The sequence below is a fragment of the Lepisosteus oculatus genome, chromosome 6, assembly GCF_040954835.1.
Source record: "Lepisosteus oculatus isolate fLepOcu1 chromosome 6, fLepOcu1.hap2, whole genome shotgun sequence".
NCBI classification, from domain to species: domain Eukaryota; kingdom Metazoa; phylum Chordata; class Actinopteri; order Semionotiformes; family Lepisosteidae; genus Lepisosteus; species Lepisosteus oculatus.
The window spans coordinates 32,170,072-32,190,426 of record NC_090701.1 but is presented as its reverse complement, the minus strand read 5'-3'; the positions used below and the strand labels follow the sequence as shown (position 1 = coordinate 32,190,426).

The following is a 20,355-nucleotide window of genomic DNA, read 5'->3' as shown; positions in this document are numbered from 1 at the left end:
CTAGGAGGTTAGAACAAGGCCCTTCAATTATGATCTGCATCAGGACCAGTATTTTTACAACCTGACAACCAAAACATTTATCTTGTGATCTAAAACTTGACATATTTATCATGTCAAACAGTTTCTGTGTGACCGCTCTCTCTTTGCTTTTAATTCTTCTCAGTGAATAATATACTTTTTTTCATTCCATCTCTCTTCTACCTTTCGTGTGTACTCTTCCTCTTATTTGCACTTCTGTATTAGAACCAGATAGTTGTAGAAATCAGGACAGCTCCATCTCTAATTATTTTTGTTTTGAGTTCCCCCAACTCATCTCGTCAGATTACATTCCATCACCCTGACGTTCCTTGAAATAAACCATCCATCAACAATCATTGCAGTCGTTGACACCTACTACAAAACTATTTGTCTGATTATTTTGCTGTATGTTCCTAGGCCATAATATGATTACAAAAGAGATATCTGTAACATTTTGTATAAGAAAGATTAGAATTGAAGTCATTTAAGAGCTAATCTAGTCACATCTAATTAAAAACACATTTAGGTAACAAAAACCTATTTTCCCACCATTCCCACAATCCCCTGCACAGTCATCCTCACCCTTGCAGCAGCTTCTTGGACATTCCATCTTTTGAAGTCTTTCCAATGGCGTCATCCTCACTGTTATTCCCTTAACTATGCAATTTAATACTTTTAGTTTAGTAATTCAATTACATCCTTATAAATGTTATAAGTAGACTAATATGTATAAAGTATTTGACGTCCCTTGCCTGAGGAAATGGCAGCCTATTCAAAGATGGAAGTGGAGACGAGTGGAATTGTGTGAGATTAGGATCTAACCTTCCTCCCAGATTTCTACTGTAATTTATTTTATAATTCTATTAAGTTCAGAAATAAAGTTATTTGAAAAAAAGTTTATTAAACTTAAGATATGATCCATTTCTAGGTTGTTATTTGACAACTTGGCATTTGGGATGCAAATTTTTTTTCTGGCTTTTTAAATACTGTAGCTCTTCAAAAGTAGTCATCTTCATGAAAGTCTTACACACGGCTCCAGCCACAGCATAAAGCAGTTTTTTGGGTCTTACACAGACTTATGCATATTTCATCTGTGCTAAGGCTACTAAGGCTGTAGCTTCCAAGTCAAAGTAAAAAATAAAAACTTGTCAGATTATGCCAATTAATCTACTACAACGTTTTATTTAATCTATATGAAAAAAATATTGGGAGGATATTATTTTTATTTCTTTTGGAGAAGAGTATAATTTGCTGTACTGTATGTGTGGTATATTTTTATACTGTAGCAATCATGAAAGCTGATCGATGAATTCCCCAAGACACAAGATCTTCAATTGCTCATAACATACTGTACACAAATGACTGAAAGCTTTGAAATTGATCTATATAGACATGGTACAAATGTGCTTGTCCCATATGAAACCCCCGTGTGTGAGAAAGATTCTAAAGCTCCATATCTATTCTCTTTCTAAAGAAAGATACCAAAATTCCCAGGAAATTGGAACACATGTACAGGTATGATGCATATACTCTTTCCTAAGGTGTTTGTAACTAAATATAAAGCAGTCAAACACTAAGCAGCCATTAATTATAAAATAACGCATGTTTTCATAAGTTTACATTGTTACCGTCTATTCACATTTAGGGGTTTGGACAGAACACCTCACAATGATAATCATATATTAAAGTAGATCATTTAACACAAGATCTATTTAGGTTGTTGTACAATACCCTTCACAAAATATTTGGAAAGTAAACCTATGTTTGCTTTACACATTCAAGGAATTTAAATTTGTGATTATGAAATCAATATGAATAATATGCATATTATACATTTTATGTTTGGGTAATTCTATGCAAACACTTAAATACATTCAAACAAATACATACTTTATGTTTAATCCACTGATTTAGTTAATATAGTTATTATAAAAATGGTTTTATATCTCTGAGGATTTTTTGAGGCAATAACTGCATGAAGTCTGTGATCTACTGAACTCACCAAACTCTTTTTATAATCATTTGTGATGCTTTGCCAAGCCTTTTCTCCAGCCACTTTGAGTTTTTGCCTGTTCTTATGTGTTATGATTTAACTTATCTTCAGCGTTTACAATTCATTTTCAATTGGATTTAAATCTGGAAAATGACTTGGCCAGTTTAAGATTTTCTACATGTTTCTCCTGATGTCCTGATCTAGTCTTTGGTTGATTTGTCAGTATGTATTGGATCATTGCTATTTTGTACCGTATGTTGAAGTACTGCTTGATAAATGCAGAACAATTTTCTTCTACACAAGCAGACCAAGTTTCTGTAAATATCAGAATTGATTCTGCTGCTCCCATCATTGGTCATACAGTATCATCAATAAAGTCAAGTGAGACATTCCAGAGTTGCCACATACTATATAACAAGACTATGAGATTAAATCCACCATTCTTCACAGATGAGGTGGTGTTCTGTGGAGAATCTGCACTTCCTTTAATTGTTCACATTTTAACCTTTCCATCAGTTGGGTATTTTCAATGTTTTTTTCCGTTTTTGGTGCTTATGAAAGGTTTACTTCTTGTAGTGTAACCTTTGTAATGCTGCTACCTCAGTCTTGTGTAAACTATAGTTTTGACACCTTCACCCCAATATGAAATTCAACACTACCAACGTATTTAAGATAGATAAGATCACTTTATTGGCTATATACAATTTCTTGCATTAGGAATTTGTCCTTTTGCATGCCCCAGCTTGCCCTCCATAAGACCCACAGGGACACAGATGGGGAGAGAGAAGCTTGGGGTCAGAGCACAGGGTCAGGCATTTATATGGCATCGCTGTATCAGTTGGAGTTAAGGGCCTTGTTCAGGGGCCTACCAGAGTAGGATTCATCTGCCGGCTGCAGAATACAAACCGGCAACCTTCCAGCCACAGGCACAGATCCTTAGCCATAGAGCCACCGCTCTGTCCATTTAATTGACCAGAGAGGGTAGAACTGAATTGAGTTTATTGTAACAAAATACTGTACTTGGGATTTTTATTTATCTTTTTTTTTTTATGAGAAAAGTTTACCAGAGTTCTTAATGAATATCTCAGTTTAGACTTCACTGTCCCTGAACGTTTGTCCCTGTATGTTTTAAACATACATCCATGGCTGTGATATAAATTGTATCATTGAGGCTGTTTATTTCTTTATCTTTGAAATTAGTGTTGAATATATATTTGAATATAAATAATATGTTTTATTCTTGAGTGTAATGTGTTTTATTCTTGAGTGATATATTCCTGTAGAAAATTTAAAACTCATGAATTAATGTAATACATATATAATTTATTTGTAATTTTCAAACTTCTAGAGCAATATACCACAAAAGTAGTTTGAAGAGTTTAATTCATTTCTTAAATGGGCTGAGTTGATAGTAATTACTAAGGAAATATGCAAGTAAAAAGGCTTGAGGGTTTCCTCTTGGATGGCCCATGATGAAAGTATGAATATAAAAGCATAAATCAAAATAATATTGCCAAAGAGCCTTTTGATGAAAAACAGAATAAGATCTGAGGACCTTGTGTAGATTGAACCAAATTTGTGGTTACACTCTTAAGAATGTACATTCTTAAATTTAAAGGATAGGTTAATCTAGTACTATCATTTCATTAAAACATTTATAACATTTCATTAAAAGCCAGCAAGTTCATGCTTCTTTTCCAAATGTGTAAAAGAAATTAAACAGAATTTGCAATTATTTAAAACTGAGAAATATTGAATATCAAAATATGTGAGAAATATTGAAAGAAAAATTATTTTCTCATAGCATTTAAAAGGTATAAAATCCATAGCTGGAGAAATTGAAAGAAAAATAAAATAGGGATGTAAAGAAAAGTCATTAAATATTTATGCATATGTTTATGTACCAGACTGCTCTTATTATTTTAAGGAAAATAACAGATTTCTCAGTTAGAAAAGACTCAGAGGCCTAATAAATACACATAACATGATCCATTTCACAGAAAGTCCTTTATGTGTTACAATTCTTGCAATAAAAAAATCTGAAGCATGCACACAAAGATAATTTTGTTGCCATGTATTTTTGTATCTCAAAGAGTTATATTTTGTAAGTTTTAAAACAAAATTGGTTCAAAAGCACATTTAACATTGTTTCATGTAGAGCTGTATATAGCCTTCTTAATTTTAGCATACCTTGTGTTTCATGTCAATATACAGTAGGCTTAGTAGGCTTATTTAAAATAAATCCCCTTTCCTTTGCAGAATACAGATCACTTCCTTTTAATTAAAATGATCAGTTCCTGATGCAGTAATACATTTTTTTTTATCTTTTCAGGATCCATCAAACAGTAACAGTAAAGTGAAAGAGTAATGTTAGAGGACAGCAAAGAATAGATGAAAGGTCTTTCCCTTAGTTTCCATGAAGGGTCATCTCATCCTCCTCTTTCACTACAGGAAGAGGGTTGACATTGCGAGCTTGTACCTGACCAGAAACAGTCTGGAGGGAGGAAGTGTCTGCAGAGGCTGTTTTGCAAAGACAAAGAAAATGAAGAGAGAAAGAGAGAAAGAAACAAAGAAAGAGAGAGAGAAACAGAGGTTGAGAGACATAAAGTTACATTTTAAAAGAGAAACATGAAACCCAAAGAGTGCATGAGAAATCATCACAAAGTATAAAGCTGACAGCAGTACATTGTTCCTGTACCATAAGAAGTGATTTGACAGCTGTTGTTGTTAGTGAAGAAGTGTCAAGAACACATTGTCGTATGAAAAGTTATCATTTGTGTATGCTAAATTTGTACAAGAACACTATACGTGTTATTAATAATGGTATCATCACGTTATGCTCTTAGCTCACTGTCATAGTGGCATATTTATTTTTCAAGCAATTACAGCGAGATTTCCTGTACAATATCGACCACCCCAGAAGACAGAATATCCACAGGGCCTCTTGACTAGCAACGCTTTCAAACCTGTTACTCATAAGGAGTCAGTACAGCTGAGCATGCCTTGTTTCTAACAGTAAACAATCCAGTAACTAACACAAGAAATGCATTGCTACCACAAGGGATATTTTGAACCTGCTCACATTCTTGTCAAAGGTTTCAAGATTTCAAAAACTAGACTATAATATCCAAATAAAATAGCTGAATTGCCGTTATTCACCTGTGTGGTTTATTGGAGTTAGCAACATGAAAAACCCTTTACTCTTTACATGAATGAAAAAAATATTTGCACTCCTTTACATACACAAATTTTATATGTAAATATATACACAGGAGATCTGTATATTATGCAGTACCCTCCTGATTTATTCATTCCCTTGAAGCATATTTAATAAAGAAAAGTACAACTGCATATCCATATTTTTCATCCATACATTATCAGAAAGCTACTTATTCCTGGTAAGGCTACCACAGCCAAGAGTCTGTCCTTGACTACAAGCTGGATGGGATGTCAGGCTATTGAAACACTCACAAAAAACACACAAAAGTTGCTGTCCTCAGCCTACATATTCAGCATGTCTTTGGAAGCAGACATGAAAATGGAACACCGAGAGTAAAACAAAACATGGAGAGAACATGCAAACTCCATAGCAATTGACCCAAGGCTCAAGAGCTGTAAGGAAAAAAGTGATAAATGCCCTGGAAATTTTCAACATTTATGAAACAAAGACTTAGAAAATGTTTGAAAATGAGGAGGAATATATCAATCACATAAATTTATTAAATACATTTAGAAGTGTGCAATGTTCCTCTTTATTCATCATCTGTAAATACGTGAAAAAATGATTTGTAATGTAAATATAATCCACAGCAGCTTCTTAGTCTTATGACATTTTGACAAAGTTTCAAAGTTTACAGAAACTACTAAAAGTCACCTTGATTGCAATTGGGTATTAAAAGAGATTGAATACAGAAACAAAATAGTACCATACAAATTAGCAAAGCTGGTGAGTTGTCCAAAGAAAACGGAACATCTCTGTAAAAAACTCCACAAGACATTGCAATTTCAGCTAACCAAAACGCTCATGGCTAAAGTAATGGTTGTGATCCTTTCAATAAAAGAATGTAAGAGCTTTTTACCAAAATGTCCATACAGAAAAAAAGGTTTGGGAGCCAAGGGAAACAACTGGGAAACTTAAAAAAAACTTTAGTATTATCAGATCTCCAAGACTGTCATTTGAGGTTGGATTAATCTGGGGTCTGCAGCAGGGTTCCATGGCATCATAAAAAAGGCTAAGCTTTTTTTTTCTTGATGAAACACATAACAACAACTCAATAGTTGTCGGACAATCCCACTGGGAGTACCATTAGCTCAAAACGCTGAAGGTCATGTTGAAAATAATGCCATCACTTATTTGAGGAAATAAAAAAAGTAACTGTCCTGCTTTAGGTTTAGCTTGTACAGTCTCTTCTGGTTCTTGTTTCCTGGAACTAGCAACTGATTGAATATAAGGTTTACTTGTACATAAAGCTGCTGTCTTCTTGACTGTGACTGATTCCCAATAAAATTCCAGATTCCCAAAGTGGAAGCAAAAACTGTAATAAGTTAAGCATTAAAGTAAACAAAATTAGTTACGCATCCAAACATTGTGCATTTAGAATATACAATTTTTTTATATAGAATATTGAATGTCATACACCTGTGTCAATCAAAACAAAAACAAATTATTTTCTCATAGCACATTTATAATTCATAAATTATAAATTAATTATAATCACAAATACTAAATGTATATGTGATTTTGCTAAATCAACAAATTTTAGTTACACTTTATCCAGTGTATGATTGCATTTGGAGGCTAATATTATGCATCATGCTATGACTCTGAATTTGAACTAGAGTTATGTTTATTGTTAACTTACTTATTGGTGTATTGTGGTTTATTTAATATACTGTAGGCTATCATTATTTATTTGAAAGTCTGCATGGAGATAGTTCTTATTCTTAAAATAAATGAACTGTTAATGCACTTCAGTTCCCAAATAGATGAATATACAGTTTGCCATACCACTCCTCTGTTGTAGAGAACTGAAATAAAACAGCTTTCCATGCTTATTAAAGGAATCTACATAAATGATCCAATCCCTTTCATATACAGCTTCCTGCAGGTCAGAATCATCCATGCAATATGTGTAATGTACAATATGTGTCTAATTCCTGATGAATTGCTATACACATGTCAAGTGTCTATCGAATCCTTGATTTTGTCCCAGTCTTTTTAGTGCTTTGCCACTTCCCCTGTGTAAATTATATTCTGTGCAAATTTAACTCATTTGCTAGCTATTCCAGAATGTAAAGAACTGTTAAAAATGCAGAGCAATCATTCTACAAATACATATTGTTCTCTTTAATATGACTTGCTGTTTCTTATTCAATAACATTATTTTCATAGATTTCTGTGGAGTATTCCATATTTGCATAGATTTCCATAACATTTTGTTTTAAAAAATCTCTTATGGAGGACCTTATTAAATACATCCTGGGAATCTAAACATCATATGATTTAGAGAAGGATTCTCAGAATCAGTTCCTGCAGGGTTTTCTGTCTTCTTGAATTTGTCCTATTCTGAGTTGTCAAATAAAGAGTGATTCTAATTATGGTCTTGCTTAGGCTTACATAAGATTTTTCTTAAGGTCTAAGGTTAGTGAAAACAGTTACTTAATTAAATGTACAATTACTGTACCTATAAACACCTTGGAGCCTTAGAGAAATTAGAAGCTTCATAATCATTAGGTATGTAAATGATTAGGTCAACTATCTAACTGCAAGCATGCGTGAAACAAATACCAGAGGTCAGTAGGTCCTCCAGGAGACCCTAATTCAGAGAGTGCTTGTTCCATGAAAAAACAAGACCAAGTTTTCACAGACAACCACTGTCCATGAAGAGGTGTCCCCTTATTGTACACTTTCAGGGGGACAAAATAAAAAAACACCTTAAACCTTAAAACGTCTTCTAAGACACCTTAGCTCCCACTACCTAATAATTTGCCTTTATTTTTTAAAAGAAACAGCCCACTTTGTGTATCTTGTGCATGCTAACTAAATGGCCAGTCAAGCCTCAGAATCTCTGTGTTCCACTTAGTCTGGTCACGGTACACAGCAATTACAATGTTCTTCAAATTTAGCTCCAACTATCATTGCCATGATCATTTCAGATGAAGAAGTGAGACTGTAATTTTCGGTTTCACTTTTGTCCTCCCTATTATGAACTTTGGTTGCATCAGCTGTTATCCAATCTGTGAACACAACTCCCATCATAACTGGTGGTTGGCTATTTTAAATAACTCTTCTGACTTCCTTAAGTAAAAAAAAAGGAAATTACCATCATGCCCCAGTGGTAGTTTCGAGATAATCTAGCCCACGCACAACTTCAGTGTCAGTTCTGTTAAAATAACCCCTTAATCAGAAATGTATTTATATAAAGTAGTATGGGGCATGTTATTGAAATAATCTGTTGTAAACACCTGTGGAAAATTAAATACAGATGCAGCCATTCAAAACAAGCGGGCGATACCGCATTATTTTCCGGTGCGCTTGATGCAGTATACCGCAAGTTACGGTATTAATACCATATATTCTCGCAAAGCGCCACATGATACCGCGAATAAAATAATAGTATCCTGAATTTCCGCAAGGTGGAGCTAATAAAGCTCAACCTCTCATGATTGAGCTGTCGCCATCAAAGTCTTTACCGAAGATATTACTAATAGTATTTACAGTATAATGACCTTGGACAAGCTGTAAACTCAAAGTATTGCCCTGGTCCACATTCACCATGCCTTTCACATGCTCATAGAAGATATTGATTGAGGAACATGTATACTGTACTGTATACAGTATGTATATGTATATTTAATGTCTTTACTGTACCCGTTTAAGTATTGAATATTTATATGGAATTTTACCATAACATGTGAAATCCATAAATGATATTAGTTTTGGAACATAAACATACAGTATGTAAACTGTATATGGCTGGTCTCGGTACTTTAAAGAAAAAATACACACCAGTATTCCATTTCTCCCTAAACATTTTAAGCATTGCAGTCTTTAACTAACTTGAAATAACGTGTATAAAAAGTGGTAGTTTTACGCTTTTCTGCGAATATGCTCGATACCAGAGTCTACAAGCATACTTTTAGAATTTGATCAATAGGGAATATAATGTGGAATCGTGTATCTAAAGAAATTAATAACGATATAATTTGGTTTCTGTCAAAGCGCAATGAAACCTATAACTTGATTCTTATGGACACCGGTCCCGCCAGGGATTAAAGAAAAACATGGAATCGCGTATCTAAAGAAATAACAGTATACAGTAACTATGTTCATGCACAAACAATAGCATGTTACATTATTAATTTGGGGGTCTCCTCTTGCCAGAAAGCGCTAAATTGCATTTTGAGTGCGGTTTTGGACTTTTTTTTTTTAATTACAACTCATAAATAAGCTGATACTGTTTAGACTTTTTTTAAAACTATTACAGCAGCACTATGTGCTTTTTCACGAAACCTCCTAGAGTAACGAAATGTCTTGCGTTGTACAGCTTTTCAGCTAAATACTGTATATTTATCGCTTACACCTGACATAAGAGGTGCCCGATAAAAACCGGTTGAACAGCTCTGTTGGAAGTTTCATGAAAAAGTTTTCGTGAAAAAGCTACAGGAGTGCCATTCGTAGTCGTTTTTATTTTTAATTGTTCAATGCAGATGGCTGGTGGCATGTTCCATAAGACTACGGTAATTAAAAACCATTAATACTTTCATTGGAGTTTAAATAAAGTTGATGTTTTATCTAGGGGCTGCTCATCTGCATCTGAAGAGCAGCTTCTAAACTGTGAAAACATGTGTCTGTCTTTCCGTAGGGGGAAGGGAATCTGATCTGCAAGGCCCTTTGGCTACAAAAGTAAAAAGAAGGCGCTCTCTCTCTCTCTTGATTATTACATCCAATAATAAAAAATGAAACAATAAACATAATGTAACGCAACGGGGGCATTAGGTCGGCCCCCCCACCGTCGGGGGCTCAAACCCGGGACTCCCGCGTCTCTCTGCAGCGACCCAGCCCGGTGAGCCAAAGAGAGATCTCTCTACAGCCCAGTAGCTGTAGCCCTGCTATCACAGGGAAGGGCGGTGACATCACCTGCTCTGGTACGCCGGCTCTTACATAGTGCCAGTCGGCGGTAAGCGTTACACTCTCCCCCGCTTAAATCGCCGTCCCCGGCAAAGGGCTATCCCACCCCGCTCCTGACACCAATGTAACGCAACGGGGGCTCAGGCGGGCGCCCTTGCCGCATTAGCTTGGCCCCCCCACCGTCAGGGGCTCGAACCCGGGACTCCCACGTCTCTCTGCAGCGACCCAGCCAGGTGAGCCAAAGAGAGATCTCTCTATAGCCCAGTAGCTGTAGTCCTGCTATCACAGGGAAGGGCGGTGACGTCACCTGCTCTGGTACGCCGGCTCTTACACAGTGCCTGTCGGCCGTAAGCGTTACAATAATAACCATAATAACGACCAACCAACAAAAACAACCATATAAACATAATACCAACCAAAAACATAGATAACAACCACAATACAAAATCAAATATATCAAACCATTAAAGCAAAACCGTCCTCCGATTATCAACAAATCTCAATATCTTGAACGAATTATTCGTAATACAAACCAAAAATAGCCCGAAAACTCTCTCAAATTCCTCCTTTTATCATAATCCCCCCCCTTATGCAAAACCAAACCCTCCACCCATCCCAGTTTATCCTCTTTATCATAAACAAAATCCACCTCAATTTTCAACATAAAGCGTTACACAAAATCAATACCTCAACACTCCATACTCAACAACGATAATTCACAACCAGCCAGAACATGTAACTCCACATTCCCAAATAGACCTCATTTCCATAGCCCCGCCCCTTATGCAAAACCAACATCCCTCCCCTGTTCTCTCTCTCCGCTGGCATGTGGCGTTTTTATTTTTAAATAAATTTTAGCAAAGTCATATTTTTTAAAAATCTTAAGATTTCTATATTTATGTCCTTATTTAGTCGTTTCATTAATGACAAAGGATAAACTTTCTTGGAAAAATGCATTTTATGTAAACCATGTTTGATATTAATTCATTTAGGGCTAAATGAATCTGAATAAATTCTAAATGAATAAATGTTCTCCAATGAAAGAAGGGTTCCTTCGCCGTAGTCGGGTTGACATTAGAAGCTTGCCACACCCGGACTGTTACACCAACGCATTAGCATGTTAAAGTGATTTCATTGAGAAGCCTAGCTTTCTTAACTAGTAAGTACTGTACTTACTGGGTTTTGGAGGGGGGGAGGTGTCTTTCGCTGGAAATCTCGCCCCCTTCTACTTTGAAAATACCTGTGAAACCGGTTTAATTTGTCACAGCCAGCACTCCTGCAGAGAGGGGGGTTGTACTTGCAGTGCATCGGTATAGATGGGAAAGCCAGAGCCAACCACTACGCCGCCCACGTGTTATGCTCTTCGCAAATGTCTAAGCCGGAACACATCATTATATCTCATTTTGTATTTCTTTAAAAAAAATCGTTTGCCCAGCCTAACAGTATTGTTGTTATTGTTTTTATCCTGTAAAGGGCTTTGAGGAGCTTTAAAGGCCCCATATACAATAAAGTTCATTATTATTACTATTGTTAATTTGCTGGACAGAGAGGTGAACATTATTACGCAGAAGACAAAGATATCGATTTACGTTGCATTGTGCATTGTGCTGCTTTAATACAGTTTTAAATAATGAAAAGTCTAAACAGTATCAGCTTTATTTATGGGTTTTAAATAAAGGCGATCTAAATGCGATTTAAATCAATATAAATGTTTATATTGTAACGCATAGGTAACTATTAATTGTTATTAAAATGACTTAAATTTGATCATGTTGTGATATTAAAAAATATAAATTTGTTTGGTGCGAGTGAAGTTTTATTTAATCTCTGAGCCAGGGAAACATTGTGAATTCTTGTGTTGCGGTACATGAATATAATTATATCGTTATTAATTTCTTTAGATACGCAATTCCATATTATATTCCCTTTTAATCAAATTCTAAAAGTATGCTTGTTGACTCCGGTATCACGTTAGTTAAAGACTTCAATGCTTAAAATGTTTAGGGAGAAATGGAATACTGATGTGTATTTTTTCTTTAAAGTACCGAGACCAGCCATATACTGCATGTTTAAGTTCCAAAATTAATATAGTTTATGGCCTTCACATGCGTTACAGTATGATCCTATTTTTTTTATGGTCAGCTACTAAGATTTCCCTTCAGTGGTAAAATTCCATGTAAATATTCAATATTAAAACGGGCACAGTAAAGACATTTAAATCTTTCTATGACCGACCAACGCACCATGAGTGCTCCTGTCGGTCAACCAATCACGTACCGCGGTATTTTGCATTGTGATGCGCGAGGCCATAGCCAATTACCTCTGGTACGTGTCTGTGCCGCGCACTTTGAATGGCTGCATCTGTATATATATTCATCGGGGGAGTGCTCGTGGGAATGCGGGAGCGCTTGCCTGCGTGAGGGAGATTTGTGACAGTACCCCCCCCTTCAGGGGCGGCTCCGGATGCCGTAGATAGAGGAGGAGCACGGGAGTGAAGAAAGTCCGAGATAAAGGTCTTATCCAGGATGTCTCATGTCGGGACCCAGGTTCTTTCCTCAGGACCATAGCCGAGCCAGTCGACCAAAAACTGTCTCGAACCCCTATGCCAACGACATTTGAGGAGCTTATTGAACGTATAGGTGGTGGATCCGGTGATGGAAGGAGGTGGAGGTGGAAGAGGTTGTGGTCTGGAGAGACCTGTGGTAAGGTTTGAGAAGGGAGACATGAAAGGTGGGGTGAATGTGAAGAGTAGGGGGGGAGCCAAGCGGTAAGTGACAAGAGTGATCTGAGAAATGACCTGGAAGGGACCAATAAATCGTGGGCCCAACTTGGAGAAGGGTTGATGGAGAGATGTTGCGGGTGGAGAGCCAGACAAATTGCCTTCTGCAAAGTCGAGGAAAAGGGTGTCTGTGCCGATCTAGCGGTGCAAGGCTTTTAGGAGGGCGTGGCGGGCAGACTTCCAGAGTTTCCTTGAGGCAGAGATATATATTTGAACAGAGGGGAGGTCCGAGTCTGAAGGGGTTTGATAACCCAGGGACCATAGAAAGGGAGACATGCCAGTAGCCGAAGAGTATAGAGCGTTGTGAGCGTACTCAGCCCACGGGAGTAGGGAGGTCCAGTCGTCCTGAGTGGCTGAGACGTAAGCCCACAGGTAAGTAAGGAGGTCCTGGTTAAGCCTTTCAGTCTGACTGTTGGATTCTGGATGATAGCCAGAGAAACGTTGGAGCCCAAAGCAGAACAGAAGGCCTTCCAGAAGCGGGAGATAAACTGTGGACCTCGATCAGAGACGATGTCCTCCGGGATCCCGTGGAGACGAAAAACGTGCTGTACAAAGAGAGTGGCCATTTGTTGAGCGGAGGGCAAATGAGCAGGGAACGAAATGAGCAACCTTGGAAAACCTGTCGACGACGACCATAATCACCGTGTTGCCAAGACTCCTGGGAAGGTCCGTGAGGAAATCCACAGCAATATGGGACCAAGGCCTCGAGAGTACTGGAAGAGGTTGGAGTAAGCCAGCCTTCCGGTGATGGGGTGTTTTGATCCGAGTGCAGGTGGGACAGGCTTTCACGTAATCCGAAACATCAACCAGTAAGGAGGGCCACCAGAAGTCCTCAAAAAGAAGTTCCAAAGTCCGGCGGGCACCAGGATGACCCGCAAAACAAGAGTCATGAGGCAACTGGAGAACGTCGGAACGGACCCGATCAGTCACAAACAGCTTATCCGAAGGGCATGAGGGAGGTACAGGCTGGTCCATGAGGGCATTTCGGACGATGTGCTCGATGTTGGGACGGATCGCCGCAATTATCTGATGAGGGGGTATGATGGGTTCGGGAGGGAGTTCGAGCTCCGGTGGATCAAATAGACAGGAGAGAGCATCTGCCGTGATATTATTAGAGCCGGGGGTGTATGTGATGAAAAAGGAAAAACGAGCAAAAAATAGGGACCATCTGGCCTGGCGAGCATTGAAGCGCCGAGCAGACTGGAGATAGGAGAGGTTCTTATGGTCTGTGAGAATGGTGAATAGATGTTGGGCTCCCTCCAGCCAGTGCCTCCATTCTTCCAGGGCGAGCTTGATGGCCAAGAGCTCTCTGTCTCCCACAGCATAGTTTACCTCAGCAGGGGAGAGACGCCTGGAAAAGAAGGCACAGGGATGGAGAGATGAGTTGTCCCCAGAGCACTGCGACAGGACTGCTCCAACACCATGCGCCAATGCATCGACCTCTAGAATGAAGGGCAGCGAGGGATCAGGGTGATGAAGGAGGGGAGCTGAAGTGAAGAGGTGTTTCAGGCGTAGAAAGGCAGGATCAGCCTCATTGGTCCACTTGTCCAGAGTCGGACCCTTATGAGTGAGGGCAGAGATGGGAGCGGCAACGGAGCTGAAATCACGAATGAAACGACGATAGAAGTTAGAGAATCCAAGAAAGCGCTGAACCTGCTTCAAGTTCCGGGGGGTTGGCCAGTCCCTAATGGCCGCCATCTTGGAGGAATCCATCTCGATGCCCAGGGGAGATATGACATAACCTAGAAATTTGACAGTGGAAACATGAAAAGAACATTTTTCCAGTTTGGCATAGAGGCTGTTCTTAAGAAGATAGGTGAAGACCTCCCTGATGTGAATAACATGCTCCTGAAGGCTACTGGAAAAAAATAATATATCATCCAGATAGACGAGTGCATACTGATGAATGATGTCCCTGAAAATGTCGTTCATGAAATTCTGAAAGACGGCCGGAGTGTTGGCAAGACCGAAAGGCATGATAAAAGCCGTCTTCCATTCGTCCCCCTCTCGAATGCGGATAAGGTTGTAAGCACCCCGCAGGTCGAGTTTGGAAAAAATCTTTGCGCCACGAAGAGACTCCAGAGCAGCAGGAATGAGGGGCAGAGGATAATGATTCTTAACAGTAATGTCGTTCAGACCGCGGTAATCAACACATGGCCGCAAAGAACCGTCCTTCTTGGTCATAAAAAAAAACTGGCCCAAGCAGGAGATGAGGATGGGCGGATGAAACCAGACTGCAGGGCCTCCTGAATGTAGGTATCCAGTGCCTTAGTTTCCTGCACGGAGAGGGGGTAAACACGCCCTCTAGGTGGTAAGGCTCCGGGAACCAGATCAATAGCACAATTGTAAAGGCTATAAGGAGGAAGTGAAAGAGCTCTTCGTTTGCTAAAAGCAACATGAAGATCGGCAAACTCAGGGGGAATAAGTGGGGAGGTGACGTGAGAGATCTGAAGAACATGAGGTCTGGTGGGAAGCTGGCAGCAGTGGGTTAGGCAGTGATCACTCCAGGCAGTGAGTTCCTTGTCGGGCCAGGAAATATGGGGATTGTGTAACTGTAGCCAAGGGAAACCGAGAATAAGTGGGAGAGAAGGAGAACGGAGGAGGAGAAGCTGAATATGTTCCAGGTGGGTGGCACCAATGCGCAGGGGGAGAGGAATGGTCTGCCACTGCACCAATCCTGGAGAGAGGGAGGAGCCATCGATGGACTGGATGCAGATAGGCGGGGAGACATGCAGTAATGGAATCTTCAGTGAGGCAGCGAGTCCGGAATCTAAGAAGTTTCCCGCTGAACCAGAATCAACAAAGGCAAATGGGGATTCGTGAGAGACACTCCAGGAGAGCGCGGCAGGTAGGGAGAGTCCAGAGGCAGAAGGGTTGAGGGAGAAGATACTGACCTTTGGAGGCGGCCGGACGGAATGAAAAGGTCGCACCGGACAGGAGACTCAGAGGTGGTCGGAAGCACCACAATATAGGCAGCGTTCCTCAGACAGCCTGCGATTGCGTTCCTCAGGAGCAAGAGTAGAAGAGGGCGGGGGGGGTGCAGCAAGAGTGGAAGCGGGAGCGTTGCGGCTGCCAGCCGAAAGGAGCATGAGACATTCGTTCCTTGGTTGCTGTAGACGGACATCAATCTCGGTAGCCAAGAGGACAAAACTCTCCAGGGTCGGCGTATGGTAAGGGAATTGGGCTAGCTGATCCTTAAGCTCCTCGGAAAGGCCAGCGCAGAACTGATTAATGAGGGCTGCTTGATTCCAAGCGAGCTGAGCGGCGGCGGTGTGAAATCAGCAGGCAGAGGCGTAAACAAAGAGACTGGCTGGGGTCAGGATCCGAGAGAACGTAAAACAGGCGTAGGTACTAAATTGAGCGGTGAAAGCGGTAGTCAGAAAAGCAGGATTGAGGTCCAGGAGAGAAGTCATCGTAAGGCAAAGGCGTAGTTCTTAGGGTAGCTCCAGGAGAGAATCTCAATCGTGAGCAATGACCAGGGGACAGATGAGGGTTTAAGTAGAGGACTGATTGACGCGTGCACGTTTGGTACGGGGAGTGCTCATGGGAAATCGGGAGCGCTTGCCTAGGTGAGGGAGATTTGTGACACATATGCAGAAAACACAAGAATCAAATAAGAGGGGACTAAAAATGTTCAAAGTTTAAAAGTATAATTCACAAAAACCATTCAACACACTACAGATGCAGCCATTCAAAATGCGCGGGCGATACCGCATTATTTTCCGGTACGCTGTACGCAGTTGTAGCAGCGAGGCTTAATAATAAGGCAGAATTAAGTGTTTCTGAGCTTTCCCAAATTAGGCCTCATCTCTCTGTTCATCTCTGTGGTGCAGCCACAGAGAAACTATTCATGCAGGCTGATTTAAGGTTCCTTTGATAAGGACAGCTCCCAAAGGGGGATGCACTTAGCTAAGCCTGGCTATCATGATCAATGGTCATCCATTGGCGCCTATCTGTCTAGGGAGTGCCAGATGGACATCTGGACTGCATTCCTAAGTGTCAGGAGTAAGTGACTCATATCTCACCTTGATCAACCAATCAGGGACTGGTAGGGCCAAGTAACCCACGTGGGACTCTGATGCCCATGGAACTTTCAGCCAATCAATGAGCTGAAGTTCCTCCAGGTAAAAACAGGCAACACAGAGAGCCTGAGAGATTCAGAGAGATTCAGTAAGATTCAGTGGAGAATTCTGTGGACTGTTCTAAAGGGAATTCAAAGGAGAATTCCAGGGCAGGACGGCCCAGGAGCAGAAGGCTCCCAAGGGCAGGACATTCTCGCAGCGTGCCTCCTGACCATCCTGAGACTTAGCTCGGACAACCACGGAACGGCCAGTGTGTCCGAGTGCCAGAACTTTCCTTTGTTCTAAGAGTCGAGAGCGGGGGTTGCCAGAGAGTAACCAGAGGATCCACCCAAGGTTAGCACCAGCAGCAGGCCTCGTGAACAGGTCGGAACTGTGGACAGCTGAATCACTATTCAGAACTAGCTCTTCATCAGAAACGAACCCGTCCTCTTCCTGACTTGCTCGGACCCACAGTCATCTTTTCTCCTGTGCACAAACTTTGCTAGTTAAAGCCAACAGTGAGCATCAGCAGCGCACCGTCGCAAGCAGCACAGCACAGCCTGGCACGGAGCCAGAGAGCACGGATTGGACAGCAACAGCCTGCAACTGTTTCTTTGTGCCCGCAGGAGATCTGAATCCCCAGAAATTGGATGAGTATTCAACTTCAATGCATTACAGCTCGAGAATTCAATTGTTATCCCAACCAGTTGATATCAATTTAATTCCTAAGAGTTATGTACTTGTTTCGAGTATCTAATGTAGAAGTTATAACCAAGTTCATTTACGAAACGGTCTAAATGAATGATATACTGAACGTATGTCCTCTTGATATGTGTAACACTTTGTAACTGACTGAATATATACCTTTTGTATTCTGATAACCCTCTCGATAAGATCTGTTAGGTTTAAGGCATATTCTATGTATTAATAAATGTATCCCCGTGTATTAGTACCTGTGTGTGTGCGTTGTTTGAGTTATGTTGCATGGTTGGATTCTAAAGCCATCAAAAGAATCAACTTTGTGATTTACTGCTACAATTAATAATTGTCTCAGTAAATGCCCAAACCCTACAGAACTGGTGCCTTCAGAGAGCCACTACATTTACATTTTGGCTATGATTACATATTTGGCATCCCTGAGCCGGTTTTCTTGCACAGTCTACCGCAAGTTACCGGTAAATACCGCGAGTTACCGGTAAATACCGCTAGTTACCGTAAATTCTCCTATAATACGACAAGCAAAATAATAGTATCCGGAATTTCCGCAAGGTGGAGCTAATAAAGCTCAACCTCTCACGTTTGAGCTGTCATCATCAAAGTCTTTAACGAAGATATTACTAATAGTATTAATAATGAATGACCTTGGACAAGCTGTAAGTGTAAACTCAAAGTATTGCCCTGGTCAACATTCTTTTTTCCATTGACCGTCTTTGTAAAAGTAACACCACAGCATTTTGCAATCATGCATTTGTTTCCAATCATGCAAAGTACAGTAATTTTTGAGAATCGATTCACCATGCCTTTCACATGCTCATAAAAGAGATTGATTTAGGAACATAAACATATTACCGTATGCAAACTGTACTGTATACAGTATGTATATGTATATTTAATGTCTTAACTGTGCCCGTTTAAGTATTGAATATTCATATGGAATTTTACCACTGAAGGGAAATCTAAGTAGCTGAGCATAAAAAGAATAGGAGCATACTGCAACGCGTGTGAAGGCCATAAACGATATTAATTTTGGAACATAAACATACAGTATATGAAACATGGTTTCATTATGACCAGAATCTGTCTTGAGATATTTTTTACTTGATTTACAGTATTTGAGAGGTATGTCTTAACACCGATACTACGTAAATACTGCACACGTATATGTTTCTAGGTTTATATTATGCATTTCATACGGTCAAATTACTTTTGAGCAACTAATTAGAAGCGCGAAATGGTATGCATTTTAGTTTCATTTTGTGCTGGGACTCTTTTTACAATGTCGCCGTGGATTGATTAGAGATATCAAGTACATACAAGTCATTTTTTAAATGTTGTAGTTCGTCTTGTAAAAATGTTACGAGTACATCATCTATCAACAATTACACAGGTTCTGTTTCCATATTGCGGATTTTGGTTACGTAATATTATTTTCTAGATTTCACGTTGTGAATATATGATTTGGGCAAACAGAGCCGCAAAGAAGTACATTATGGGTTGTTGTTTTTTTTCGCAGTTTTATCTAGAACAAGCGATGCTTAAACCTTTGTCTGATTCTTGTGAAACTATCCACACGACAGTTACTTAGGAGTTGACTTCAGTGATGTCACTGATGGGATGTTTCTAAAAATCCATCCTCTGTAAAACGTCTTCTCTAGTTGTCCTGTATATGTATTCGCTAATGAAGCTGTGTGTTCTGAGCCTGGATCTCTACATTTCTGTATGAACCAGCTTAGAGGGCTAAAGACAGCTTGGGTTTAAATTGAGTGTAAGGTAATTTATGCTTCTAAAGTCATGGTCAGCATTTATTATTGTACTGTGCTGTAAACTTGTTCTGTGCCAAGTCACATTATTTTATAGCGTTTTTATAGCGTTATCAAATCTGGTGGCGCTGTGTGTTAGTTTCCTGACTCCCATGTCACATGGTCTGTGATTGAATCCTATGGAACTATGACTTTATTTTTTAACAAACATTTCTTTGAAAAAATGAAACGTTTCCCTTGGTCAGAGATTAAATAAAACCTCACTCGCACCAAACAAATTTATATTTCTAAATATCACAACAAGATCGAATTTAAGTCTTTTTAATAACAATGAATAGTCACCTATGCGTTACAAAATAAACATTTATATTGATTTGAATCGCGTTTTGATTTAAATCCTAAACGCGTGTTTAAATATATGTGTTTAAAGGAGATATACTGTATAAAAGCGCTGATTCTTATGGAGTGTGTTCTGCCGGGGATTCAAAAAAAATATATTTTTTTTTAATCGCGTATCTAAGGAAAATTGCAGTATAACTTTGTTCATGCACAAACAGTGGCATGTTACATTATAATTTGGGTGTCTCCTCTTTAGAGAAAGCTCTAAATTGCATTTTGAGTGCGGTTTTTGACTTTTTCTAAATTGCAACCCATAAATAAAGCTGATAAAGCTTAGACTAACTGTATTCTAAACTGTATTACAACAGCACATTGGACAATGCAACGTAAATTGCAAAAATGCACTTGGAATCTGTCCAAGCCCTCCTACAAAAATTATTTAAACTGCGACACTGATCATTCATCTCTAAATAAACTTTATTTTATATAGCGTTTGAAGCGAATAGGTAATTAGATTGCTCATAAACCTAATCGTTTTTTCTACATAAACACAG

The 20,355-nt window shown here is 39.4% G+C and overlaps 1 protein-coding gene across 2 annotated transcripts in view; it reads right to left on the bottom strand.

The window, feature by feature from the left end:
- Window positions 1-3,999: 3,999 nt before the first annotated feature.
- The window catches only part of tmie (transmembrane inner ear), a 60,361-nt gene continuing 44,005 nt past the window's right edge, over window positions 4,000-20,355 (bottom strand). For both annotated transcript variants that reach the window (XM_069190811.1, XM_069190812.1), the window contains one exon: window positions 4,000-4,531. In XM_069190811.1, coding sequence (XP_069046912.1) covers window positions 4,419-4,531 — 113 coding nt within the window. In that variant the 3' untranslated portion in view covers window positions 4,000-4,418. The remainder of the gene's footprint in view (window positions 4,532-20,355) is intronic.